General features: G+C 47.3%; 1 protein-coding gene and 1 non-coding gene across 5 annotated transcripts in view; both read left to right on the top strand.

Annotated features, from left to right (window-relative positions):
- ODF2 (outer dense fiber of sperm tails 2) overlaps positions 1-14,206 on the top strand; it is a 64,401-nt gene that overhangs the window by 14,804 nt on the left and 35,391 nt on the right. For 3 of the 4 annotated variants that reach the window (XM_060250730.1, XM_060250727.1, XM_060250728.1), the window contains exons 5-6: positions 4,911-5,086; positions 9,419-9,548. In XM_060250730.1, the coding sequence (XP_060106713.1) occupies positions 4,911-5,086; positions 9,419-9,548 (306 nt within the window). The remainder of the gene's footprint in view (positions 1-4,910; positions 5,087-9,418; positions 9,549-14,206) is intronic. The other variant, XM_060250729.1, reaches the window with a different exon arrangement.
- On the top strand, positions 6,999-7,073 carry TRNAG-GCC (transfer RNA glycine (anticodon GCC)). The gene has a single exon. It is a non-coding gene; the product is annotated as a tRNA-Gly (tRNA).

Raw genomic sequence — 14,206 nt, forward strand, 5'->3', positions numbered from 1 at the left:
AGTGGGAGAAAGTAACCTCTGGTTCAAACGTTGTGTTGTAGAGCAGGAATGACAAAGAAGAACAGCCTCGCTGTCACAAAATTTAACAGGCGGCTGTCAAAACAATATTATCCCTATTAGTCACTGGCTGTTGATAACAGTACCACTGCTGTTAGCACTGGCTATTTAGCCAAGCGAAGTACGGCTTTGCTGCCTCTTTGCAGAGGCAAACACTTGTCTTTGCCTCCTGTAAGTGTAAAGGTGTGTCATTTATTCAAAGATGCTACGAGAACAATCCCAAGGGGGGTTACTTTACTCAGTAGAGCGTGCTCCCAGAAAAGTGTTCTTAGGATTGCATTCTATGGCATGTTACAACAATTATTTATTTTTATTTTATAAAATAATATATAAATAAATAAAATATATAAATAAATAAAACATCATCATCATCATCATTATTATTATTATTGTTATTATTATTATTATTGGATTTATATCCCACCCTCCCTGCCAAAGCAGGCTCTGGGCAGCTCACAGGCTGATGGCACTATAAAAACATACAACATTATAAAACAATAAAACTATAAAACGTTGAACAAAATAGGTGCTATTACATTTATTACATTTATATGAACATATTTGCTGCATTTATAGGAACATAAGAGAAGCCATGTTGGATCAGGCCAATGGGCCATCCAGTCCAACACTCTGTGTTGCCAAAAAAACCAGGTGCCATCAGGAGGTCCACCAGTGGGGCCAGGACACTAGAAGTCCTCCCACTGTGGCCCCTCCCAAGCACCAAGAATACAGAGCATCACTTGCCCCAGACAGAGAGTTCCAACTACACTGTGGCTAATAGCCACTGATGGACCACTGATGGATGAAAGGTAACTAGGTGGTATCCAGGATTATTTTGTTTTCACAGTTCACATCCTGTGGGCTAAGTGATGTCATATGCAGGTTGTTCCTTCAATTACTCCAGTTCCATATTCAGCAGTTGAATGCCAGGTGGAATAATGCAGTCTTACAGGCCCTGCATACACTTGGCTCATCATCTCAGCTCCACATAACGAGTTCCATGTTGGTGTCCAGCACGTTTACCTTTGCAGTAACATAATTCAAATTTCTTCTTGGATAGGACTTCCGGGCTATGTCGCCTTAAGCTCAGTGGGGGTCCCTGGAGCTTGTTTCTAGCGACCCCACTGAACCGGGTGGTTGGAGAGGTGCCGCAGTTGCAGCATTTCTAGGGAGACCCTGGAGGGGTTTCCTGATGGCATGGGGCTTTGCAGAGAGCCAGGGAAATAGCGGCGGCTGTTCCCTGTTCTTGTGTGCTCCAGTGCTTCGCTGTCATGGTTGCCATTACAGCAGAAAGAGGTGAACACCCGGCTGCTTGCTTTCTTCTTCTAACAAGCTTCTGACGCATCGCTTTTCTACCTTAAGCACTGCAATTCTACTTCGCAAGTAAGTTTGCTCTTCAATAACATCGGCTAATGGGTTATTTTACATAACAACGAATGGGACAGTTCAAAGGAAGGGAAAGAGGTGAATTCCCCTTTTCCGCGCAAGTGTGGCTTCAAAAAGACAAAGAACAACTTGAGCATTTGCAACAATCTGATTTAGACTGAATATAAATACTTAAATCGACCTGGTTTAAATTGAATAGGTGATAAGGAGACCATTACCCGGTTATAATTTGGTCTGAACAAAAGTGAGATATATTTTAGAGAGATTTGTATTTGTTGCTTGAGTGGAACTGAAATGACAACAATCAAAAAACACGGCTGGAGGAGATTTGGAAAGATAGACTAACTGGGTTTCTGAGTTACTTTTCAACTTTGATTACTAGACTGAGTTATTCTGTGGAGAAAAATGGCATTGCAAAGCGAAGTCTTTCATAAAAAAGATATAATTTCTCTAAAGCAGGACCTTGGTTCATTAACAGAGTTGATAAAAAAGCAAATGGGAGCTTTTATTCTGAAAGGCAGCGAAACCTTAAATCTACATGAGCAGAGTGTTAAAGAGATCTCGGTGAAGTCTGTGGAGCTGAGACGAATGGAGAAAGATCCGTTGGGGAAGGAGCCGAAGAAAATTAAAATGGACCCAGATTGCGCAGTTATTAAGAAGGACCGGAAATCAAGACCGACTAAAGCTTTTCTGAGAGGAACTTATGGCATGGGCGCCTTATAATTTTTACCGAGAGGGGCGAACGCACTAAGGAGAGAGGAGCCACATTTCAGTTAAAAAATCAAGACGTGGAAAACTTTTAAGAAGAAGGGATTTTAAATTATTTTTCTTTCTGTAGGTAATTGGCTAATATGGAACTCTTAACAAGAATTGACATGCGATTTCAAAAGGCCAAGTGAGATCCTCGGGACATAGATGCTTCTCTCTTGTCTGTTATTTTCTATATTCTTTTTTTTTAGAGCTATGTATTAAAGATCGAACTATAGAGATAATAGATGCTTTGTTTGTTTTTTTAGGTAAAAATAAATAAGTGTGGGAGTTGTGGCTGTTATGCTATATTACAGGGTGGCCAACAGTAGCTCTCCAGATGTTATTTTGCCTACAGCTCCCATCAGCCCCAGCCATTGGCCATGCTGGCTGGGGCTGATGGGAGTTGTAGGCAAAAAACATCTGGAGAGCTACCGTTGGCCACCCCTGCTATATTAGGTTTGTGCCTCTCAGAGCAATATGAATATAGGAGTTATAGTATCCAGAAGCTTTAAAAAGAATTTTACATAAATAAACAATTAACTTGGATCAGTTTTTAAGAAGGCAGACAATTATTTTGTAATCTGGTAGATCTGCTCTTAATATGTTTGACTGGATAAACTGTTTATATTGAGACAGATAAACTATTGTGTTTTTTGTTTGCCACTTTTTATCTCTCTGCTTTTTATGTTGTTTTAAATTTGCTTTCTTTCTCTCCGTTTGAAATAAGTACATTAGAAGGATAAAGAGATGATATTTTTTTTATGCTTTTCCAAATGATGACATCGCTAAAATAACAAGTCAGCTTGTACTTTTAATTGGTTAAGTTTAGCCAGTTAGTTTTGTGTTGTGACCTCTCTGACTTTTTATATCTATATGTGCTGAAGAAGAATAGTTTAGACTCATCTCTTAAGCAACAGATTAGTGAAAAGTGTATAATGGAAAATGAGGATGGTAGGATATAAGGGGAAAATTCAATACTTGCAGGTAGAAAGAATTGGATATTTTGTTTTGAGGTAGAAATGTAATTGATATATTTGCAGCTTTCTTTGTTTCTGGTTTCCCATTCTGTATTCCCCCCTCCCTCTTGTTGTTTCTGTATCTATGCATATTCTTTCTCTTTTTATAGCTAAAATCAATAAAAATTATAAAAAACAAAGTTCTTCTTGGATAAAGCATGCCCCATTGTGACTGGCTAGACTGAGGGTGTAAGTCTGGTGTCTCTTGGTTCTGTTCCAGCCCACAGCTTTTCTGGTAAACTCATTGGTTGTGCTATTCTCACAGGTTGAAAGCAAGTTTTGAGTAATTCCAAATCAGTGAATGGTGGTGCAGACTAAGAGATCTGTCGCAGCACACTTGGCCTTTTCTCTCTTCATCCCCAATCCTACACTTGCCCATTGTGAAAAGAAACAAAAATTAAAATAACATAAAGCTGAAATTAATAAGGTAAGGTAGAGATTGGGTGACTTAGACCATTCTTTAGAATATAATATATAGAAAGGGAAGAGCAAGTGGGAAAGATGTCTGTGATCGGCTGAAAATCTGTAGTACAACATTGGCTTTTCTTGACGTTCTTTTCGCTGAGAATTAGTAGTGACTCGTTTTTTGTACATGTTGAAACTCTTATCCTTACATACTTTTAAATGTGTGGAGTCTGCATATCCCAGCAAAATGAAGTGAGTCAAAGGACCTGAGCCATGGCTATTTCACCCAGTTGTGAACTGCATCTCTTAACGTAAGGGCAGTCATTCTATAGCAGAGCCAACAAAACTTGACACATGAGGGTTGTTCCACAGTCACTGTTTTTTGTTGCCATTTTGGAGAACTGTCGTACATATTGAAACGTTCATACAGCCAATTTTAAAGAAGTGTCTTTCTAGGAGTAGAGATGCTGCCCTGCAAATATTGTTCAAGGTCATATCCCTTTTTCTGTAAATCACTTATTAACTACCTTTTTAAAATCAATCCATGCATTAAATATATGCTAAGCATAAAATTACATTTAATGTGAGCTGTAAATGGTTGCTTCGTAGAAAAAGACGACGACCATAGATTTATACCTTGTCTGTCTCTCTGAATCAGAGTCTTAGAGCGGCTCACAATCTCCTTTATCTTCCTCCCCCACAGCAGACACCCTGTGAGGTGGGTGGGGCTGAGAGAGTTCTCCCAGAAGCTGCCCTTTCAAGGACAACTCTGTGAGAGCTATGGCTGACCCAAGGCCATTCCAGCAGCTGCAAGTGGAGGAGTGGGGGAATCAAACCCAGTTCTCCCAGATAAGAGTCTGCACACTTAACCACTACACCAGACTGACTCTCAGTTCTCCCATCCTCACAGCAGTTTTGGGACTGGCAGCTTGCAGATCTGGGGGAAAGATCGTCAAGAAAATCTCCACTGGCTTCTTCATTATAGAGATCTGCTGCTGAAACCATCATGGCGGTTTGTAGAATTGCCATATAAGGGAATGTGTGAAATGCGCTCTCACGTTCTTTTTGTATTCATACATTGTTTTCATAAGACTTGTCATTTCACTCATTTTTGTTACCAATATTCTCAGGGTTTTTCCCTATGCAAATAACCAGTATTTCTATCGAATTTCTTCTTGTTAGAATCTGGAATTTTCAAATCAAATTCATGCGCTGGCAGAAATTGGCAATGTGTATGTTCTGTGTCTCTGGTGATGCACAATGCTTGAAATGCTAATTTGCTGCACAAATTAAAAGTGTTCACAGGTCAAAATACCCAAGCGGGATGAGTCGCGATGCGTGGCCAAGCGTCTACTCGAAGAGCAGAAGGAAGAGCTGGACGAAGTCACTCAGGAACTGGTGGAGACGGAACATGAAAACACTATCCTCCGGCGCAATATTGAACGTATGAAAGAGGAGAAAGATCTTTCCGTGTAAGGAAGCTTTGAGACCTTTCCTTTCGCTTTAGAATTTTCTCTTTGGGGGGAAACCAATTTAAATTTTTTGCAGAAAACTGTACATTGTAATCAGAGGTGTGCCAAGATAGTTCTGGGCCATTGGGTGCTGGGAATTAGCCATTGGGCAAACTTTTCATTGAAAATCTAGGTTATAAAGATTTTAAATTAATAAATCTCTCACACCTATCTTTTTTGGGAACCACTTCTGTAATGGACTCAGATGGGTGGCTGTGTTGATCCTCAGCAACAGAACAAAGTGTGAGTCCGGTGGCACTTTTAAGACCAAGGAAGTTTAATTCTGGGTATAAGCTTTCATGTGCATGCACACTTCTTCAAATTCACTGAAACAAGCCTTCCTCCAAAGAAGGAGAGCCCACCACCTCCCTGGGAAGCCTGTTCCACTGAGGAACTGCTCTAACTGCTAGGAAATTCTTCCTGATGTTTAGCCAAAAACTCTTCAGCTTTAATTTCAATCCAGTGATTCTGGCCTGGCCTTCTGGGCAACAAAAAACAACTCTGCTCCATCCTCTATATCAGTGGCCCCCAACTTTTTTGGCACCAGGGACCGGCAGGGTGGGGGCACTGAATTCAGCCTCTCCCTCTCATGGTGCCGCCTCCTCCCTCCCTTTTCACAAGTTTAAGGCCTGGGAAGGGGCGGTGAAGCACTCCTCAGGCTCTTTAAAGGCCGACCCCCCCCCCACCGCCGATCAGCTGATTGGCAGGGAAAACCGTGGCAGCAGCAGCAGCGAGTGACCTGCTGAAAAAGCAGCGGCACCCTTGCCTCCTCCCCACTTCTTTCCTGGGCACGGGGAGGAGGCAAGGGCAGCACTGCTTTTTCAGCTGGTCGCTTGCTGCCGCTGCCGTGGTTTTCCCCGACGATCAGTGGGTCGGCCTTTAAAGAGCCCAAGAGGCTCTTCAGCACCCCTTCCTGGGTCTTAAACTTGTGAAAACAGTGCGGGGAGGCGGCAAGGGTGCACGGTCTGGTTGCTAACAGGCCACGGACCGGTACTGGACTGGGGGTTGGGGCCCCTGCTCTATATGACAGCACTTCAGATACTTGAAGATATCATATCACCTTTCAGTCCAGACTTTCCGCCCCGAGCAGGATAATTGTATTTTGCTGGTTTGTTTTTAAATTTCATTGAACGATGTGCAGTATCAACATATCGCGATCCCTTTTGTTTCTTAGGGCTTGGGTTTGTTTTGTTTTTACTAACGTTACTTAACTTGTATTGTATATAATTTTAAAAAACTAGTTTGTATACTATTAACCTGCAAACATTAAAGTCGAGCAAGTCACATGCAATTTCGTTTTAGGAGGCTATTGTTCTCTTAGATAGGGGTCAGAAGTAACAACTAATCTTTAGGTTTAGCCAAGGCCTTTGACCAACCCCCCCCCCCCCAGAAAAAATGATTCTCTGTTGTAATCTGATTAATACACTAAACGCCATTTTACACAACTTTTCATGAGAGTCCTTTTCCTTCCTCTTCTTATGGCTCTCCTTCCTTTTTGAGTATCATCTCCCCTCGGGTTGGCAGGCTCCAGGTGGGGCCTGGAGATCTCCCGCTTTTACATCTGATCTCCAGCTGACGGAGATCAGGTCCCCTGGAGAAAATGGCATCTTGGAAGGGTGAACTCTGTGGCATTGTACTATGCTGAGGGCTCTCCCCTCCACAAACCCCGCCCTCTCCCGGATCCACCCCCAAAGTTGCCAGATATTTTCCAGCACAGACCTGGCAACCCTATCCCAACTCCTTAGGAAGTTATCTTTTAAGAAATCACCATAACTTAACAAAAAAAGAAAAGAATAGCCGTTTACCCTGTTTAAATATGTGAAATGAGCATCAAGGGGGAACTGCAGCACCGAGGAAATGTAGGAAATTTAGGGGAGGGACGGTGGCTCAGTGGTAGAGCATCTGCTTGCCAAGCAGAAGGTCCCAGGTTCAATCCCCGGCACCTCCAACTAAAAAGGGTCCAGGCAAGTAGGTGTGAAAACCCTGGAGAGCCGCTGCCAGTCTGAGTAGGCAAGACAGACTTGGATGGACTGAGGGTCTGATTCAGTAGAAGGCAGCTTCATATGTTCATATATGTAAAAAGTTTCCATTCTCAGTCCATTTTCCACAGTGAGGCCTCGTTCCTGGAAAAGAAACTTCTGCTTCAGCAGGAGGAGGACTGCTGTTTCTAGGGCCTGCCTACCAACGTCTTCCTCCTTTTTAATTGGCTCTCTGGGAAATACAGTTTCTCTAAATATATCTAGAGCAGAAAGCAGCGTGGATCACCCCTCCAGACAATCTCCTGAGTGCCTGTTTGTTGAACCGCTGACTTTGAACCGGTTACCGCTTTCTGTTTTTGAGGATTCCATTAACGTTTATTCAGGGCTTTTTTTGTAGCAGGAGCTATTAGGCCACACACCCCTGATAAGGCCACACATTGGCTTATCAGGATTGGCTGCATCAGGGGTGCGTGGCCTAATATGCAAAGGAATTCCTGCTACAAAAAAGCCCTGCGTTTATTGAAGAAGCTCTCTCTGAGCCAGCTTTTTGGGTTGACGGCCTGCTCCTGTTCTATTAATGTTTGATAAGATTGAATTAATAAGATTAAAACTAGCAGCACAAAATGGACAAATGACGTGACAGTGTACATTAAGCCTGAAACACCCTGAAGTCTAATTTGGTAGCTGTAGTGTTCAGTGCGTACCTATTAAAAAAACCCGCCCAGCATCGCATTAAGACCCCAAACCAATGAAAAACGACTGAAAATAAGATATTGTTAGGTGGGTAACGAACCAAAATCACATGAAGCAAAGCAAAAACTGATCAAGTACTGGAAGAAACCTTAGTGCCTGAAAGTGAAAATACATGGCACCCAGTAGGTAGCTGAAGGGAGGGACGCCACACCACATCGGTTGGGAGCCACTACAGGAAAGGCACTGTCTCGCAGCCACCCACTTCTGACGGCAATGGACACGCAAAGAATGGCTTAAGTGGGTGGTGGAAAGTGTAATTCATTCACAGTCCACTCGTAGTGACCCCGTAGGGTTTTTTAAGCAAGAGACGTTCAGAGTTGGTTTCCATTGCCTGCCTCTGCATAGTGACCCCGGACTTCCCTGGTGGTCTTGGGTCCAAGCACTAAGCAGCGCCAAGCCTGCTGCGCTTTCATGAGATCCGGCTAACCTGGCCCACCCGGGTCAGGGCCTGAAACAATGTAGTGCTTTATATAAGTCAGTACTTTTTGCGTCGTGCCCAGAGGCTTATAGGTGGCCAGCTAGGCAGCGAAATGCTTTTAATACTAGAGTGGTGCATTGCTGGTAATTCATGCCTCTCAGTGTTTTGCACCCGTTGAAGCCGTTGGAAAAAGTCTTCAAAGCCAGTCCCCCGCAATGCACTGCAGTTATCCTACCTAGAAGCGATTGGAGTGTGGGTTACTGTGGCCAGGTCATAGCTAGGGTTGCCAATCCCCAGGTGGGGGCAGGAGATCCCCCGGTTTGGAGGCCCTCCCCCCACTTCAGGGTCGTCAGAAAGCGGGGCGAGGGGAGGGAAATGTCTGCTGGGAACTCTGTTATTCCCTATGGAGATTTATTCCCATAGAAAATAATGGAGAATTGATCTGCGGGAATCTGGGGCTCTGGGGGGGGGCTGTTTTTTTAGGTAGAGGCACCAAATTTTCAGTACAGCATCTAGTACCTCTCCCCAAAATACCCTCCAAATTTCAAAACGATTGGACCAGGGGATCCAATTCTATGAGCCCCAAAAGAAGGCGCTCCTATCCTTCATTATTTCTTATGGAAGGAAGGCATTGAAAAAGTGTGCTGTCCCTTTAAATGTGATGGCCAGAACTCCCTTGGAGTTCAATTATTGCTCGTCACACCCTTGTTCCTGGCTCCACCCCCAAAGTCCCCAGGTATTTCTTACATTGGACTTGGCAACCCTAGTTATAGCAAAGGGGAGCAAAAGGCACTGCGCACTGCAGCGTAGGCCTTAGCCAGTGTTCCCTCTAAGCAGAGTTAGCGTGAGCTAACTCACGGATTTTTAGCCTCCAGCTCACAGATTTTTTTGTCTTAGCTCAGAAAGGATGACCGCTGAGCACGCTCATTTATGCCGTAGCTCACCACTTTCATGCCAGTAGCTCGCAAAGTAGAATTTTTGCTCACAATACTCTGCAGCTTAGAGGGAACATTGGCCTCAACCTCCATTTTTTGGCTTGGATCTGACAACATTCCCCCCCCCCCCGCAAAGAAATCCTCTTCCCTTGCGAGAGGGTGCCGCTAGGTGCTCCTGCTGCCTCCTGATGGCCTTCTTGCTTTCCAGCCTGCAGAAGCGACATTTGCAGCACGAGAAAGAGTGTCTGATGACCAAGCTCGTGGAGGCAGAGATGGACGGAGCAGCGGCTGCGAAGCAGATCCAAGCCCTGAAGGATGCGATCAACAAGCTGAAAACTGTATGTGCCAGCAGCGACTGGAGCCTTTTGTCTCAGATTCAGGGGCTGGAGCCTCCCAAATGGCAGGCGGGAGATGTGGGGTGGGGACAGAGGCCAAGACTCCAGGGCATTTTCACTACCTGCCAAATCACGCACTTTCAGTCCACTTTACGTGCACTTTTGTAACTGATTGCAAGTGGATTTGGCCATTTTGCAAATTAAAATTAATTTGCAAAGTGCTTCCAACGTGGACTGGAAGTTCGTTATTTAGTGTGTGGAAGTGCCGTGGAGTATGTAAATCCTTTTCTCCTGTCTTCTCCCAGTAGGTTTGACAGGGGCCTGTTCCACAAATACAGCCAGGTGATGTGGAACTGAACCCACTACTAATGGGGGTGAAATGGGATGGTATCAGTACTTTTTGGGATGCTTTTTCATGGCAAAACTTGCTGCAAGGAAAAGATTAGCACATCTGCGAGAGAGGTTCTCCCTGTACCTTTTGTCTGTGCCTGGAAGAGTGGTGATTAAAAATGTAGGAGGAGCCCTGCGGGATCAGGCCAGGGATCCAGTTTGTTCCTCATGGTGGCCAACCAGGCCCCATCAGGAAGCCCACAAGTGGGAAATGAAGGCAGTGATACTTGAAGACAGGAGAGCCAGTTTGGTGTAGCTGTTCCGTGTGTGAGCTCTTTTCTGGGAGAACCGAGTTTGATTCCCCACTCCTCCCCTGCTGATGTGACCTTGAGTTTGTCTCAAGTTCTCGCAAAGCTGTTTTTCTCAATATCAGTCTCTGTCAGAGCTCTCTCAGCTCCACCTACCTCACAGGTCGTCTGTTGTTGGGAGGCAAAGGGAAAGGAGATTGTAAGCTGCTCTGAGGCTTTTAGGTAGTGAAGGGCAGGGTATAAACCCAATCTCCTCCCCTTCCTCCTCCTCTTCTTCCTTCCCAGCCTCAGGGGCTGTACTGCCCCTGAAGATGGAGGGTTCATTTAGCTCATGTAGCTGTTGGGTACTACTGGCTCTTTCCTCTGTGAATTGGTCACATTCTCTTTGAAAGCCCGGCGAGAGCCACTTTGCTGTTCAGCTTGTTTTCAGACAATAAGGGCATTTATGTAAGCTTTCCCGTATGTGTGTTTATTTAATTCATTTATACCTTCTCACCTTTCTTGCCAACAGGGCCCCAAAGTGGCTCGCATCGTTCTCCTCTTCCATTTTATCCTCACAACAACCTGTGTGGTAGGCTAGGTTGAGAGGATGTCATTGGCCCCAAGATTGCCCAGCGAGCTTCCATGTTTGGTGCAGTGGTTCAGTGCGCGGACTCTTATCTGAGAGAACCGGGTTTGATTCCCCACTCCTCCAGTTGCAGCTGCTGGAATGGCCTTGGGTCAGCCACGGCTCTTGTAGGAGTTATCCTTGAAAGGGCAGCTGCTGGGAGAGCTCTCTCAGCCCCACCTACCTCACAGGGTGTCTGTTGTGGGGGAGGGAGATAAAGGAGATTGTAAGCCGCTCTGAGACTCTGATTCAGAGAGAAGGGCGAGGTATAAATCTGCGGTCTTCTTAAGAACATAAGAACATAAGAGAGGCCATGTTGGATCAGGCCAATGGCCCATCTAGTCCAACACTCTGTATCACACAATGGCCAATATATATATACACACACACACACTGTGGCTAATAGCCACTGATGGACCTCTGCTCCATATTTTTATCCAATCCCCTCTTGAAGCTGGCTATGCTTATAGCCGCCACCACCTCCTGTGAGTGAATTCCACGTTAATCACCCTTTGGGTGAAGAAGTGCTTCCTTTTATCCCTTTTAACCTGACTGCTCAGCAATTTCATTGAATGCCCACGAGTTCTTGTATTGCGAGAAAGGAAGAAAAGAACTTCTTTCTCTACTTTCTCCATCCCATGCATAATATTGTAAACCTCTATCATGTCACCCTGCAGTCGAAAGTCAGTTTGGTGTAGTGGTGAAGTGCGCGGACACTTATCTGGGAGATCCGGGTTTGATTTCCCCACTCCTCCACTTGCACCTGCTGCAATGGCCTTGGGTCAGCCATAGCTATTGCAGAGCTGTCCTTGAAAGGGCAGCTTCTAGGATTCAGAGGGGAAGGCAGGATATATATCCAATACCTTCTTCTTCACTTACTTGGGAGTAACTCCCGCTGAACAAAGTGAGACTTACCGGTAGTTCAGAGTAGATGGGCCTAGAATTGTGCTACAATTCATTTACTACTTTATCAATAGCCGCTTTTTATATAGTTCTAACTGGTATTGCAGTATTTTAAAAATCTCTACCTGAGATAGAACAAAGCTAGAGTCCAGTAGCACCTTTAAGATATCTGAAGAAGTGTGCATGCACACCCTTGAATAAAACTTTGTCGGTCTTCAAGATGCTGCCGCTGGACTTGAACATTGTTCTACTACTTCAGACCAGTGTTCCCTCTAAGATGAGTTAGCGTGAGCCAGCTCACAGATTTTTAGCCTCCAGCACACACATTTTTGTCTTAGCTCAGGAAGGATGACCGCAGAGCACAATAAGTGATGCAGGAGCTCACAGCTTCAATGCCAGTCACTCACAAAGTAGAATTTTTGCTCCCAGGACTCTGCAGCTTAGAGGGAACATTGCTTCAGACCAACACAGTTACCCACTTGGATCTAGCTACCCGAGATGTTCCTAAATCGATGTGTTTGAGCTGGCTTCTTAGCTTCCTTCGTCCCAGGCAGGTCAGCATGCCTTGCAGCCCCCCGTTACAGGCAGAAATTGAACAGGTGAAGTCCCGCTGCCCCCCAGGACTGGCAACAGAAGTTGCATTTGTCAAATCCTTCTCGTTCAGTGCCACTTTTACAGACACGTGACCCCAGCCAGAAATTCATCACAGATGCACTGTTTTCCCTGGCTTCGGCACACCCCTATAGGGAAAGATGCATCTGTTGGCTTTCTGCCTTCCGTGCACCCAGAAGAGCTTGCAAAGGGGGCAGCCTTACAGCTAAGGCGTTGCCCGTCAATGAAAGACACTCGGAGGCGATCTCCCCGCAGCTACTGTCACCCGGAGCTTCACTGGCCAGGGGCAGTCTACCCCCGCCCTGCGGAACTTTCTTGGGGGCCAAACTGTTGAAAACCCCTGGGGTGGGGGGGGGCAAGGCTGGATTAACAAGCAGGCCAAGTAGACCTATGGGCCCCCCATGCCTTCAAAGACCCCGGGGCCAGCTTTCCCCGTTTGCAGCTCTTCCCAGCCTGCATAGGCGGCCAGCAACCGAGCTGCTCTTTGCCGGACTTGTCTGGTGTGGCTGCTGCCGGCTGGGTGGTCAAGTTTGCCTCTCTCTGCCTCTCCCCCAGGGCTGTAGCCAGGATTTTAAAAGTCAGGGGGCTTTTTAAAAAGTCAGGGGGCACCCTTTCTCATTCCCTGTGGGGCTTGCCACTTCTCCGAAGCTTTCTAGGGTGTGGGCAAAAGCTGGAGGCTCTGAAAGTGGCCAAGTCAAGGCAGCCAACCCTAAAACTTGGTGGAGTCAAGAAGGGACTGCGCCTCGCATGCAAGCAGAGGGGTTCCTTCCGTTTCCCCCAGCCCATTCCACATGACTTCCTCTGCCTCCCTCCTCCCTCCCTGCTGCTTCAGTGCACTGTGCCCTGCTCAGCTCGCCCTGCTTCAGCTGCCACTCATGCAAAAAAAATAAAAAGTAAGTAAAGGGGCCCAGCCTGGAAGTCAGGGCGCAGTGGCCCCACAGCCCCCCTGTGGCTACAGCCCTGCTCTCCCCCGCAGCTTTGTCAAAGGGGCTTTTGGGAAGGCGCCTGCAAGCTGCAGGGGGCGCTGCTACTGCGAGATTTCGACTGCCACAGGGTTCAATCCGGCACTGGGGCAGAGAGAGTGCCGGGCTCGGGGGCTCCCCGCCAGAGCCAGCAGCGCCGCCGCGTAGCACCTCCCTCAAGGCGCTCCTGTGCGTAAAAGCGCACAAGCGAGGCGCGCCGGGGCCTGCCAGCTCCTCCCTAAAGGCGCTCCTGTGCGTAAAAGCGCACAAGCGAGGCGCGCCGGGGCCTGCCAGCTCCTCCCTAAAGGCGCTCCTGTGCGTAAAAGCGCACAAGCGAGGCGCGCCGGGGCCTGCCAGCTGACTTCCTCCGGACGGCCTCGGGGGCGGACCCCAGGGGCCGGCGGGAGTGGCCGGGGAGGGGAGCTTCCGAGCGGGCCGCATCCGGTCTTGGCCCGGCCCCGCCGGGGGGAGGTGCTCCGCTGGAGAGGCTGCCGGAGGAGCGCCGCGAGCTGGAGTGTGCCGCGCCGAGCGACCCAGCAGCCGGGCGCCATGGGGGGGTGTTGAGGAGGAAGAGGCGGCGGCGCAGCGGGCAGCCAGCCGGCGGGACCGCGGAGAAGGCAGGAGCTGCAGCAAGCGCCGGCCCGCCGGGTCGCGTCTCTCGCCTCCCCGCGCCGTCGCTGCTGCCCGAGCCCATGAGCCTCAACGAGCACTCCATGCAGGCGCTGTCCTGGCGGAAGCTCTACCTCAGCCGGGCCAAGCTGAAAGCCTCCAGCCGCACCTCGGCGCTGCTCTCCGGCTTCGCCATGGTGAGCGCCCCCCTCATGGTGAGCGCCATGGTGAGCGCCATTGTGAGCGCCCCCCTTCTTCATGGCACAGATGGGAATTCGAACCTGGGTCTCCCAGATACTGGTCTGACACTTCTAACCATTATACCACACT

The sequence above is a fragment of the Heteronotia binoei genome, chromosome 12 (genome assembly GCF_032191835.1).
Source record: "Heteronotia binoei isolate CCM8104 ecotype False Entrance Well chromosome 12, APGP_CSIRO_Hbin_v1, whole genome shotgun sequence".
NCBI lineage: Eukaryota > Metazoa > Chordata > Lepidosauria > Squamata > Gekkonidae > Heteronotia > Heteronotia binoei.